Source organism: Dunckerocampus dactyliophorus, chromosome 11 (genome assembly GCF_027744805.1).
Source record: "Dunckerocampus dactyliophorus isolate RoL2022-P2 chromosome 11, RoL_Ddac_1.1, whole genome shotgun sequence".
Taxonomy (NCBI): Eukaryota; Metazoa; Chordata; class Actinopteri; order Syngnathiformes; family Syngnathidae; genus Dunckerocampus; species Dunckerocampus dactyliophorus.
The window spans coordinates 9,868,329-9,883,244 of record NC_072829.1 but is presented as its reverse complement, the minus strand read 5'-3'; the positions used below and the strand labels follow the sequence as shown (position 1 = coordinate 9,883,244).

At 38.2% G+C, this 14,916-nt stretch overlaps 1 protein-coding gene across 6 annotated transcripts in view; it reads right to left on the bottom strand.

Annotated features, from left to right (window-relative positions):
* The window catches only part of diaph2 (diaphanous-related formin 2), a 471,153-nt gene that overhangs the window by 63,753 nt on the left and 392,484 nt on the right, over positions 1-14,916 (bottom strand). For 5 of the 6 annotated variants that reach the window (XM_054792014.1, XM_054792018.1, XM_054792016.1 and 2 more), the window contains 2 exons: positions 12,946-13,038; positions 11,209-11,274 (listed from right to left, as the gene is read on the bottom strand). In XM_054792014.1, coding sequence (XP_054647989.1) covers positions 11,209-11,274; positions 12,946-13,038 — 159 coding nt within the window. The remainder of the gene's footprint in view (positions 1-11,208; positions 11,275-12,945; positions 13,039-14,916) is intronic. The other variant, XM_054792019.1, reaches the window with a different exon arrangement.

Here is a 14,916-nt window from a genome sequence, read left to right as displayed (position 1 = left end):
GAAGAAACTAATCTGGAGAGGAAGTACGGGGGAAAAAAGAAAAAAAAAATAGTGGAGGTAATGCGGTGAGCGCCCTCGTCCTTTACTTAGCTGACGATGCCTTCAGGGTAGATGTGTTATAAAACAAATGGACATTATGAGAGAACACTGAACCGATAGCATGCACTAAACACAAATACCTTCATATTCAAGGATATACTGTATATGCAAACCTACACGTTGTACTGTATAGGTACATGTGACACACACACAGTCTTTAATGTGTCGCCTATACCATCTACGGTAAAAGCGCCATGCCTATTTGTACTGTACATCTCTTGATACTCTATACATAATAGTAGTAATAGTAATAATAATAATATTAAGATGATGTGAGTTGTTCTTGTTTATTTCCTCCTCGCCTTGTACTGCACATGTGGCAAACTAATAAGAGCAACAATTATTGCATTGCTTCATACAGTGACCAGGAGTATGTTTATTTACCCTACTGCAGAAGGTACCAGGTGTTTATTTGACGTATTTCAGAAGCATGATGCGTCAACAAAACACTGAGATGAACTCTTTCATGCTTCAGTCATATAAATTCTTGGATTTACCCCAGGAGGTAATTTAAAATCAGTCAGTAAAGTCAATTATCAGCAGAAGACAGCTTTTTAAATAAGATCACTGGCATCGGGTTGCACGATGACCTTGTGGTTAGCATGTCAGGCTCTGTCAGCGAGAACGGCTGTTTGTCTCCATGTGCTCTGTGATTGACTGGTGACCCCACCACCTCTCACCCGCAGTCAGCTGGCAGCTCACCTGTGACCCTAATGAGGACAAGCAGTATAGAAAATGGCTTCACTGATATTATTTTATAAGCTAGGCTAAAATATGCCTCAAACTTTCCAAACTGGCATACTAGATTTGTATGATTGTAGAAGTGTAGACCAAAGGTCCTCTGGCAGACCTCGAGCTAGAAATATTGGCATGTAAAGCTAATGACCTCCAAATTACACACAGGGGTGCAGCTAAGCTTTGCTGTTCCCTCAGTAGCTTACAACAGCAAATACGGTATGTCATTGAGAGAATAAACAACAATTACAGTCACTAATTACATCATCTTTCAATTAAATGCCACCAAAGGCAACAAAATAATACTAATGAGGGGTGGAATGATAGCGTATTCAAGGGTCAAAACACGTGCCGTGTACAAAAAATGCATACACGTTGGCAGGTGTGCATGCATGACAACATCCTGAAATGTCACCAAATATTCAAGCAAAAAACACCGGGAGTGAATAGCGGTAGCATTTCGAAGCCTCATGGGGCAAAGGCCATTTAATAGAGCTGAAAGTGCTGCTCAAGCCTAGGGAAGCCTTACAAAGTACATAGTTCTACTTTAGTAGTTTTACAAAATCTAAAAAAACTTATGAAGAAATGGAGTGTATACATCAAATGGCTACAAGGTTAAACCAATGGTTTATTTCATTTTTCCATTACACGACATAATGGTTACCTTATTTTTAACTTCTTGGTGGAGCCAAGTGCTGCTCTCTTAGTATCTTGGAGCAAATGGAGATTGCCATCATATCCTTGAGGCCCATCAATAAGTAAAGCTGACGCAAATAAACAGATAAATAAGTAAAACGCGGGGAAGAGCGTAGCAAATGGACATCAGTCGGTATTAACGATGGAAGCGTAACACACAGACTGCAGCAGTGTTGCGTCGCTGTGGAGTTCTATTTTTAATAGTTGTAATCCCTCCTTATCGATATGCATGTCTGTCAATGTATATGTTTGCTGTGTTCAACACTTAGCTACTGCATATAGCAACTAGAACTAACCTTTACCAGTTGCATCTTCCTAAGGGTTCCCTCCAAACTCTCCTGCTAGCTTGGTGTTGACGTTCTCCAATTTTGGATCAATATTTGCAATAAAAGAGACTGTTGGAAGTATTAGATTCGCTTCAGATCCAGAACCTTCTCCTTCTCTCTTTATTTGCCATTGTTCAGTCGCGACACAATCCAGGTTTAAGCACACAACATGCCGCACACACTCAATAAACACATTTCAAATACAAAACGTATAACTCACCACTAATGAATGATAATGCAAGATGATCCATGAACAGATGGAATCGGAAACTCGGTGTAGCCTTTAGCCTGGTTGTCAGGCTAGATGTTTTCAGGCTAGAGAAGGCGTTTCTCCAAGCCACGTCTACATGGTCTACATTGCTTGTCTGTTGTACTTCAAGTAACGACTTGTGCAAATATACAGTATTAACTTGTGTTCACCTTGCTGCAAGGCTTGAGACCGGCTTGACTGTCGAAACTAGTTTTTCCATAATCAAACTATCTTTTGCATCTATGGTGCATTCAAGTGCTACCGAATAAAGTGCAAAATCTCAATGCTTGACAAACAAAACAACAAAAAAAACCACATATTATTAGTGAAGCATAAAGCCAAATGTTGGGCTTTCTGACTGTGGTACATGTATGCTGTATGTTATCACATATTTGTAAGTTTTTACCAATTTAGGGAGATGCATTTTTTACAGCAAATGAAATGCAATTTTTTTTTGAAAAAAAAAAAAAAAAGACCAAAAATCTGCGAATTTGGGTATGCTTGACAAACAAATCTGACAACAATTCCTAATCAGGGCGACAAAAAGAATTTAAAACAGCTGCAATGCTGACATTGTGCAATCTGCCGTCTGCCTTCCACTTTTTTCACATTTTTTATCATTCAGCTTTTATCTTTGCTCTAGTGTCTTCACAGTCTTAATATTTAGCAAGCAAGTTGTCATTATGCATTATTCAACTCTATAACATACAGTAAAACACCAGTTATTAAGACTGTAGTGACTATAGTGAAAAGATAACAATGTCCGGGGAACTGCTTCTTCAGCATAGCATACATTATCATTTCCTTGCCATCATTATGTTTAAAGAAACATTTGATTTCATCTCTTTATCAGCACCCACAGGAATTACTGCCATCACTCATCTCTTCACTTTTGGTTCTTTGTTGACTTTTAAAGCGCAGAAGTCAAATTAGTTCCTCCTCTATTGCTGGTGACACTTAAAATGCAAACATCAATCGGGACGTCTTAGGTGGACACAAAGTATTAGGAAAGAAAAAACAATACAACACAGGTACAACGGCAGCACAATATATTAGATGTGTTTATTTATATCTCTTTGTTATTGTAAGCGGAAGACACAGGAAGGCGTCCGACTCCTACGTACATTTCCTGATGATCAGCCGGTCCTAATGAGCAACACATTAGCTTGAATTCAAGCAAAGCAACTTGTTCATCCTTCAGCGCTAAGCATGTTGGCGCCAGCAAGATTACATTATACGAGGGTCATTTTTCAGTGAGTGGGATGGTCTCGCCCCACTTTATTGGGCATTTATTTGGCTTTAAACACTGCAAATTTATAGCTCTAATAGGAATTCATCACAGGATGAACCATATCAAGCTTATTGTGTGAATGCGCCGCGGGTAAAAATAAGATAAAACCCTCCATTATGGGACCTCCAAAGCATATTTGCCCTCGGAAATTGATCCACTATTGACGATTTACACTTAGGGTGACCTTTCATAACTGCCCCCATACTTGGGAAGCAATATTGTTAGGAGACTGAGAAGCAAGAAATAAAAAAAAGAAAAGGCAACTGCATAGTGCAGGATATGAGTGGATATGATAAGCTAGTTCGTGATGTGCGCGACTTCATTGATGGCTCAATAAGCAGCTGGGCTGAGTGCTTCTTACATCAATCAGCCTCTTGGTGGGGGGGGTTTATTACCTCTGCCAAGGCCTTTGTTACAGTTTCTTAGGCTCTGTCCACACGGAAATATTCCTGGGATTTTTCTTTTTTTTTGGCAGGTTGAAAAAAATGTGCATCCCAATGAGTTTTTAAACTGCGATTGGCTGGCGACCACTCCAGGGTGTACACCGTCTCTTGCCCGAAGTCAGCTGGGATAGGCTCCAGGATACCCCCGCGACCCTAACTAGGATGAGCGGCATAGAAAATGTATGAATGGATGGATGACACTTTCAAATGGCATTATTTTTAAGAATTATTTTTGAAGTATTTTCCTGTTGCAGCATTTTCCCGTTGCATTTGTTTTATGATGTTTGTGTGTGCTTGGGCGAGAGAAGGATAAATATGTGTAAGAGTTAAGTTAGTAACATTTGCAGATAGTTTGTAGATATCTACAGTCATATAAATCAATAAACAAATGAGTAAAGTTGACAGAATATTTTTCGGTAAAACGTTTTTTTTTCAGGATGTTTTATGATGATTGATGATGATAATACATTATTAAGTAATCCAATTAATAATCAGAATAGTGTTACCAGTAAAACTTCTTAAGATGCCATTTTTTCTTTTTAACATGGGATTAAAAATATAATAATAGTATAAAAAATATAAAAATGAAAATATATATATATATATATATATATATATATATATATGTATTTACAAATGACTAAACATTATATTATTTATTAATTTTATTTATAATTAATATTCAAGTATTTCAATATGTTTCTAAAGTAAAATAAAAAATAAATAAAAGTAATATAAAATATTAAGGGCCGCACGGTGGTCTAGCATGTTGGCCAAACACAGTCTGAAGATCGGGAAGACCTGGGTTCGAATCTCCGTTGGGCATTTCTGTGTGGAGTTTGCATGTTCTCCCCGTGTGTGCGTGGGTTTTCTCCGGGTACTCTGGTTTCCTCCCACATTCCAAAAACATGCAGGTGAGGTTAATTGGTGACTCTAAATTGTCCATAGGTATGAATGTGAGTGTGAATGGTTGTTTGTCTATATGTGCCTTGTGATTGGCTGGCGACCAGTTTAGGGTTTACCTCGCCTGTAGCTCGAAGTCAGCTGGGATAGGCTCCAGCATACCTCCGCGATCCTAATGAGGAGAAGCGGTATAGAAAATGGATGGATGAAATATTATTTTTATCAATATTATTATTTGTAATAAGAGGTTTTCTCGTTCAAAGTCTCTCAACCAACTACAGTACGTATTTATCCTTGAGCTGATGAGGTGCAATCGAAATAAAATACAAATCGTCATTATTTTTGCCATGATCTGGGGCAGGTAAAGTGTTTTTTTGTTGTTTTTTTTTTTTTTTTTTTTTGGTTCAATGCTAGTTTTAATGGATTTGTCCACACCCGAGGACACCAACTCTTAAAAGAAGTGGCAGTGCATAATCTGCCTTACCTCTCCTTATCTACAGGAAACAGGTGATAGATTTCAAACAGCAGCGCTTTGCTCTCATCTTACCTTTTAATATGTCAAATCTGCTAAAGCTGTCCAAACAACAGCATGTGGCACCTTGGAGTCCTGCTGGGGACCTCTTAGTCTTAAAAAAAAAGAAAATAAAATCTCTCTCTCTCTCTCTCTCTCTTTATATATATATATATATATATATATATATATATATATATATATATATATATATATATATATATATATGTACATATATATATGAGTCATGATCGCTGAACTTCCTGCAGGTTGACCTCTAGGGCCGCTCCAATGAATAGCATCTACAGTATTAACACCCCCCAGTGGAAGCTGGGAGGAGGCCTTATCGACCTCTACTTGGAAGAACACAAACTGCAATGCATGAAGAATGCAACTGCCACATAAAAAGTAGAGAAAGGGCAAATAACTAATGTTATATGTGCAAATTAATCCCCCAAGTATGAGTCACTTTGGCCTCAGGTAGTATTTAAAAATTATAGAATGCCGTGCAAGGTGAGGGTCATTTGGAAGTCAGCAATAATATGAGTTCACCCTAAGAAGTACTTAAAATTCACTCACACGTGTGTCCCTATTAACAGAAAAATGGCAGCTTCCTAAAGTCGGCCCCTCTTATGTTGATGACCATCTAAGTCAACTAACTCATCAAGAATAAAAAGTGCCCGCTTAAGTCGATGTTGACATACATGAGATATTTTGAGAATTTGAGACTATTGAAGCTGAATTTGTACTGTTATAGCTAAGCAGTGTTCAGGAGTGCAATGGCCGCATACTGTCGTCCCTCGTTTATCACAGTTAATTAGTTGCAGACCAAGAAGTACACTGTAAAATCCCATAGCACTTTTAACTCAGATAAATAAGTAGAACAAACTTATTTAAAAAAAAAAGGTAATCTCACTTGAGTGTACCAAGTAAAGCATAAATATCCAGTGTGGTCAACTATAACTATTACGTTCCATTTACTTGTTTTTTTCAAGGCAATCGGTTTGCGTGTTTTTTAAAGTAAGGTTAACTAATGGATTTTACAGTGCTTAATTCTACATTAACAAATGAAATGTTTTCATAGTTAGAGCATAGAAAACCCTTGTACGACTTTCTAAATACGTTTTTTTTTTTTACCATTATTAGAGCCCTGTAGACATGAAGTAACACCCCTATAGTCACCTTTACACTCCTACTATTCTTTGTTTACAACACATTGCTCAACTGTAATGCGCAGGCTACGGGATCCCTGCAGGGACAGAAGAGACGGCCGCCACTTTAAACATAGCATGCTATTGAGCTAACTGGCTAGCCTCCAATTTACTTTTTTAGTAGAATATAGAAGTAGAATATATTTCAAGTGTATTAGTAATGTGAACTTTGGCTCCTTACACTTTTTGCTCATTTTTGTATTTGTTTAGCAAATATTTGAACTTTATTCCTGTACATCATTTTTCTCATAATATTATGATTTTATCCCAGAATATTTCAACTTTATTCTGGTAATATTACAACTTTTTTCCCAACCTATATAAACATTTATTAAACACTTATTCAACTAAACTTTGTCTAGTTTTTTCTCTCCTGATATTATGACTTTTGAAACAATAATTATTATTTCTTTAATATTTCAGCTGCATTCTTCTGAAATATTTTTCCTCATCTTATGACTTATTTCTCAGTTTTATCAATTGTTATTATATCTTTTCTCTCCTAATATTTTGATGCTATTCTAGTAAAATTACAGCTTTTTTCTTCCATTTTTGCTGTTGTTTTTTTTTTAGTTTTCCTGTTTAACTGTACTTTTTAGAATGTGCCGAGGGCAACTAAAAAACAACAACTGGGCGCCACAAATGGCCCCCGGGCTACACTTTGGACACCCCGGGTCTAGTTACATACAATGAATTTGATGTAGGTACATTCAACACGTGTCATTCAACACACTGAATGACAGAAAAGTCCCTAGGATGTCTTGAGGGTTAACACTTGATGTCAAAAAGGCCTTTGGGGATGACAATGGGGTGTTTACCATCCCCTTCATTGTTCCGCATCACATGCCTCCCTTGGGCGCCCTCATTTTGCCTCTCCATCCACTTCTGCTTCTTTAAAATTTCATGAGAGGTAATTTCATCGTCATTAAACATACAGCGAGGGGGGAGGGAGGGCGTCCATTCTTCTGATCTGACCCGCTGAATTAACCGCAAGGTTTTGAAATATTAGAAAGTTCTGTGAAGCCGGTAAGTGTTCAGTTGGAACATCACTATTTTTAATGCGTGCAAGTCATCCCCCTCATGTTCCATGCCAAAACAACTCCTTACGAGACTTACTGTTTAGAACTGATAAGTCAACTTTTGATGGAACGACCTGTGAAGGTGAGGCTGGATGACAGCACAAAAAGGAACAGGGGATCATAATGACTGTTGAAAAGACGGTAAATATATACGAATGTCTGGGAGCTCTCTTTGAAATCTGATAGATGTGTCTTTTGGGATGGCCCTCGCTATGAACGACCCACTGAGTCTCCAGCTTTCATCCCTGACCGAAAATCGATGGAGCAGGATGTATGAGGGGCTTGTGTTTTAAATCTGCCAATCTCCTGCCAGATGCCCAGGTAACTATCCTACCACAGGGAGAACGCAGGAAATAGAAAATGGAGAGCCCAACTTTATCCAAGTGGCAAAAAAAAATATATTTTTTTCAAGCAGTAGTCTAAACCTCAAAAGCAGTACCATTGGTAGTGTTTCTGGAAGACATATGTCTTAAAAGTTAAAGAAAATACAAATCGAGACGTATTTCTGCTTTTTCTTTGGCTTTTTTGAGGAGGTTTTTTTTTTGATACGCCAGTGGGCCACCACTGGACTCACAACATAGGAAGGGGTCTATCTTCTCAGTGTGAAACTGTGAGCAATACAGTAATCCCTCGCCACTACGCACTTCGAATTTCGCAGCTTCACTCATTTTTAAGCATAAAAATGGCTAAATGAACTAAAATACAAATATAAGGCATTCAGTAGACGCATTTAAAGACGTCGATGATATGTAGTAGTCTACACTGGTCATTAGGTTTCAGAAATGTCACTGTAATGCTCAGTGAGACACACAAGCACCAAACTTGAATGCCGGAACAACAGGCTTTTATTGCAGGTTTGAATTATCTCACAACAGGAGCAATGTTGCCTACCGCGGGCTACTGTTGTGGCCATAACCCATGCCAAGCTAAAACTCAACTCTGATCCCCCGATGTCACTCCCTGTATGACATCCCTGAATGTTAACTTGTACAGTTAATACATGTTTTATGATGGCGGCAGGCCATTTAATTAAGACTATACGAAATGAGAACAACTTCAACACCTCACATACGACACAAACGACATCCATTATTACTGTATGTTTCAATGCATTATCTTGCTGGTGCTCACAATAGTCAACTCCATCAATCTGTCCATTTTTGCAGTGCTGAATTAGAACTGGCTGGTGTAATTGCACAACACGCATGCAATTTGCTCGCATTGAGCCTCCTGGGTTAGCTTTTCCATCTTATACGAAGTGGAGACAAGGAAATGGGGAATGCATGTGGAATTGGGTGTAATTGTGATTGGCAGCACCATGAATTGCCCCACACTGGAGGTAGTCAGCTCCAGTGTAGTTCACCCCAAAAGGACCACAACCAGGGAGTTATTGTTATTAAAGGTCCCCTATTATGCAAAAGTAACGTTTTAATAACGTTTTAATGGTAATATGAGTTCATCAGCACCAAAGTCTATCATCTGCCTCACTCGTTGGAGAATCGAGGCGCTCAGTCACTTTTGAAGTTGTGGCTTTCCTTGACATCATGAAGGCAAAAAACGTCCTCCCTCATGGATATGTAGCGCTAGATGAGCCTGCCTCTTGTATACACCCACCACTTCATAGACGACAGCTTTGTTGAAAAAAAGAGGCTTCACTACACATCTTTAAATAAACCCCAAAGCTCTGCCAACTGTCTGTCAGTCAGCTACGGATGTTGGAGCTGTAAGTTTGATCATGTTGTTTTTTTAAGTGAATAGACTAACCTTGCATGATGATGTTAACATTTGAGTGTAATGTTAGCATTGTAGCTCACGTAGCTATGCTAGGTTGCTAACATTTATGTCCTCCTGTGCCACTCCTTAATGTTATGTTGTTGTATGTGATATATGGCATCTTTTACATTGATCAAGTGTAGAGTTACAGTGTATATGTACTGTAGGTAAAAAGTGGATAAAGTACACGATAGCACTTCTTGAAGACACACACTTGTTGTGGACAAACACTGCTCATTAGCATTAAAACTACATACACATACACAGGATGTGTATTAGTAAAGCTTAAAGCATAAAATCCAGCATCACGGCGAGATTTTGGACAGCACCCTTGCAATACACTATTTCTGAGACTTTCTACAGTCCTATGAATGTTAGAACTGTCCACTATAAAGTACAGGTACTGTATGTAGTCTGCACTCAGCTATGATATATTTTCTTATCCAACTCCAAAACAAGGAAGTGTTTGCCTTTAAACTTAAGCATCCTCTACAAAAAAAGCTACTGGCACACTTCTCAAACAGGCAATAGATTTCCAAAGCAAAGGTAACATTTAATATATTTTAATTTCCCAAGTCTCCTCAAGCAATTAAAGTGAATTCAACCAATGAGTTTGAAAGATAAAGTACTTGTACCTTACCCCAAATTTATTCATAGCCATTTGTGATCCAAAAAGAGCATGTACAGGCTACTGGAAAACTAAATCAATCAATAAATGATGAGGAAAAACACTGAGTGAATACAAAGACAGTAAATATAGGTGTTTTATATATGATGTTTTTATAAACACACACGTGTCTAAAAACATCAACGGCAATATACAGTATAACAGCATAAGAAAAATGAAGAAAAATGAAATGGACTAAAATAAAATAAAATATATGAAATAAAATGCAGCCTACTTACACTGCAAGGCAAGGGAAGGCCATGCTGTAACGGTTAAGTGCAAGACAATTAGATGGAGCTGCTCTGCAAGGCCCAAAAGAGCCCTCAGTTTAGCTACTTGATGAATAAATAAATACTGGATTGGCTCAATTAATTACATTTGGTCATTCTTGTAATATTTTACGATAGTCAGCAGCGGATGATTCAATATATGAACTATGAGGCTCCTAACTTGGGAATGCAAAATTTAAGTTAAACAAAAAATAAATGGTGGAAAAGGAAGCTTTTATGGTAGAGTACCAACTCTACTCATTTACATTTGTTGTTGTTCTAATGACATTATACTATCAAAGCTAAATATTTGCATTACTACACTCAACAAAAATATCAACACGTTTGTTTTTGCTCCCATTTTTCATGAGCTGAACTCAAAGATACGAATACTCACTGGTTTTCAAACCCCTCCGGTCCACCCCCAATACAGTTAAACTGCACATTTTGGAGTGGCCTTTTATTGTGGCCAACCTAAGGCACACCTGGGCAATCATCATGCTGTCTCATCATTAACTTGATATGCCAAACCTGTGAGGTGGATAGATGATTATGGATTATGGATTATGAAAGATGAATGCTCCCTAACACAGATTTAGACAGATTTGTGACCAATATTTGAGAAAGATAGGCCTTTTGTGTACATAGAAAGTGTTTTAGATCTGTGAGTTCAGCTCATGAAAAATGGGATTTGTTGAGTGTAAAAATTTCAGCACAAAACTGACTTTTTTCCCACAGCTCTGTCAAATAACACCACCGCATGTGGCATACATGCTTAAATCCTTATTTTGATGCACCATTTTGCTTACAACCAACACAGGCCTCTGGGCTTTGTAGAGCGGCTCGATTCGAGGAAGGATGTGAGTTATGTGGTTGGGATTAGAGCAGCAGGAGACGGGATGGTGTTGTGTATGGAGACTTTTTTTTAAAGAAGAAGGTAGTTAAAAACACACACCTAAGGTTCTGTAACCATAGTTAGCAGCCGGCCACCGCGAGGCTGGACTGGAAGGACTTTGATCACCTGTAAAGATGTGATGGATGGAAATTTAAAAAAAAAAGTAAAGAGTAAAGGAATGGAAAGAGGGGACGGGTACGATGCATGTGTGAGAAAGGAGAGAAAAGCATTAGAGATTTATTTCGCAAGAATTTAGAGAACACCCACCAATGCCAGGACCACCCCATGAAAGAAAGGTGGAATTAAAATGGTGGAACTATACCGTATTTCCTCATATAGCATTGCCCGAGGTGGCTTAAATTCCAGTTATTATAAGTGATAGCACCATATGCCACGGTAGACATCGTTACCAAACACGTGCTGCCAACAGAGGAGACGTGGCATCTGTAAAGCTGACATCTACACTGGAGTTTCAAGTGTTGCTCTCTTCCAGAAGAATGCATTTAGCCTTCACCGGGTGACTATTCCATTTTTCTAGAATAATCAAATCAAACACATATTTCAATATTTTTTTAATAAAGTATAATTATTGACAATATTATGTGACGTACAAATCCTTCATTTACAAATATGTATAACTATAAAACAAATATACATCCTTATGCCTAATATATTATCGGTACACTGCAGTTGATTAAATACTGTAAAAACACTCGGGCATATATGAGGAAATACAGTATATGCTGCTTTTACGCAATATTTGCATAGAATTGAAATAAGAGAAAATGAAACACATTAAGCATTGAAATAAAAATTACCAAAAAGGTCTGAATAAGGTGTTTACATTTTTCTTTTCTTTTTTTTTTAAGGCTGAAAGGGTGTAATGAGGTGATGCAATCGTAAAAATGATTAGCAAAGATAACCAAGCGAGTGTAGACACATTCAGTATCGTGTAATCCTGATGGTTGAAGACCCTGTGAGTGACGTTTATACGCATGCGAAAAGTGTGAGCATTAACTGGCCATGACCCAGTATTTGATGTTACATAAAGTCATGGAAACAATGATCAGACCACCCTTGTTTCTTCAGTTTCTTGTTCATTTGAATGCCTGATACAACGAAAGGTACCTTTGTTTGGACAAATATAACAATAACAACAGAAATAGCTCATAAGAGTTAAATGTTTCGGCAGTACAATGCTATAGCTATTCATGTAAGAACTTCAGTGATTTTGGTTATCATCAAGAAAACCATGAAGTTGCTAGATATCAGCTCTTAAAATAAACTCTTATAAGCTATATTTGTTAGCATTATTATATTTGTCCAAACAAATGAAATGTACTTTTAGTTGTACCAGGCATTAAAACGGATCAATAAAGTAAAGAAACAAGGGTGGTCTAATCATTTTGTCCATGACGGTGCATACATATACTGTATGATCATCATCCACCAGTTTTGGCGGCTCAGAGTTCACCCTTGACAACTGATTCTAGGTAAAAAAAAAAAAAAAAAGTGCATTTGGCAACACAGCAGTAAACCTGGTAGCAGGAAGAAGAGGTCATGGGTCACCGTACACGAGGAGAAGCCCGCACAATGAAACAGCTTTTGCAGAATGGAAAATTTGATACGCAGAATGCGGGAACTTGTGTCGAACGAGCTGCACTGGGGCCTCACGTGTACAAAGTTCTACGATAAAAACATTCAGTTGCAGGCAAGTGGCTAAATCGGCAACAACTGAAACACGGATTAATCGGACTAACAGACAAGCAAGTAAAGACACGGTTACGTCTGCCTTACCGTTTCGTGGCGTCCGTTTTCGACGATCGCGGAAGGCTGCTCCGGACTGTAGAGCTTCCATGAGGCTGTCCATAACTCCAGTTTCATCTCCCTCTGTCAGATAAAACATAACCAGCAAGCACGTTAATTTGTGAAGCTGCGGATTAATGCTTTAAAATTCATGCGAGTTTCAATTCCCACGACCAGCAGAAGAGCTTCCAGCAATGATGCCCTTGAAAGCTTCGAATTCCCTGAATATTTTAGTCGTACAATGGTATTTTTCTAGTAAAAGCTGGACTTATTTTCTCAAAATATGACTTTGTTGCAGTAAAATTACAACCTTAATACTTAATTCTCTTTATATGAGGTCATCTAACATTTTTAATAGTTTTCACTCAAAATATTACTTTAATGTGGTAATATTAAATATGTTTTTTGATCATTATTACCACTTCATTAACATTATGATTCTTACTCTTTATTCTTAGAAAAGCATTATCTCTCATAATTTAACCACTTCATTTTTGGTCAGTTTTTGTTACCGTCTGCTATCGTGTGTATTGATTTACATCTTTTAATAATAATGTGATCATGTGGAGCATACATTCAGAATTTTAGGAGCAGCCCAAAAATTGCAAGAATTTACATTTTGCACTGTTGGATCTAAGTAGAGCATCAAAATGCAAAAAGAAGAAATGGGAGTGAGACAGAACATTTTTTGAGTGAGCAATTTATTAAGCATAAAAGTGAAATCAGCTGACCAAAAGTTTAAAACCATAGCAAAAAAGAACCTGAAAGTACCCTAAAATAGAAATAAAATGTTCAACAATGAAGTCAGCAATGAGTAGCAGTGCCATTTTTGCTAATCACCTCAAAAATTGGTTTGGAAATGCTTGATGCCAGTGTTTCCAGGACTGGCTTCACGGAGGGCATCCACTGTCTGTAACTGATGTTAATTTTTGTAGACTTCCCTTGCCATCCATACCCAAATGTTTTCAATTGGATCTAGATCAGGGGAACACACAGGATGAGCCAAAAGAGTGAGGCTATTCCTCTGGAAGAAGTCCTTTGTCAGGCAGGCACTGTGAAATGCAGCGTTGTCCTGTTTGAAAGCCAGTCATTACCACACAGACAAGGGCCTTCAGTCATCAGACCCCCATATCTGCACATAGCCATCTGCCGTTTGACACCCCTGCACAACCTGAAGCTCCATTGTTCCATTGAAGGAAAAAGCAGCCCATATCATGATGGCGCTCCCTAAACTGTGCCGTGTGGAAAACATCTATGGTGGGATCTCCTCGTCATGCCGCTTACTTTGGACGTCATCAGGACCATTAAGGTTCCATTTTTTATCATCAGCAAATAAAGCTTTTTTCCAACTTTCAATGTCTCTTTGGACGATTTTGTGACGTTGAAGGAGACTTGGCCTTGAAGATGTTTGTTCTTAAAACCCTTCTCTCGCAGATGCCGTCTGATGGTTCTTGGACTGCACTCGGCACCAGTAACAACCTTCATTTAGGCTGAGGATCGTCCCGTGTCTTGACGGCCTTGAGGGATCATCTGGCTCAGGGCCCGTGACAGCCTTTTCTGGGTCTACTACTTGACGTTTTTGTTCCATAACCCTCAGGATCTTTGAAGAAGTTGCAAATGATTGTCTTACTGCGTCCAACCTCTGCGAGAGGCCTTGCGTATGCAGCTCAACTATCCGACCGCATTCACAGAGAGAAAGCCTTTTTGCCTTTGCCTTCAAGAGAGCATGACAGTGTGAATACCTGACAGAAAATGACATTGAATCCACACTATTGCTAAGATTTTGGCCTTTAAAGGGTGTCGTCTTAAACTTTTGATCAGCTGATAAACAGCCTGTTTCACTTTCTTTCTTCTTTTTGCATTTTGAAGCTCTACTTGAAGCTCTACTAAATTCTTGCAATTTTTAAACTAGTCCTAAAATTCAATCAGATCAGAAATATCAGAAGAGTATTGCAAATGTAT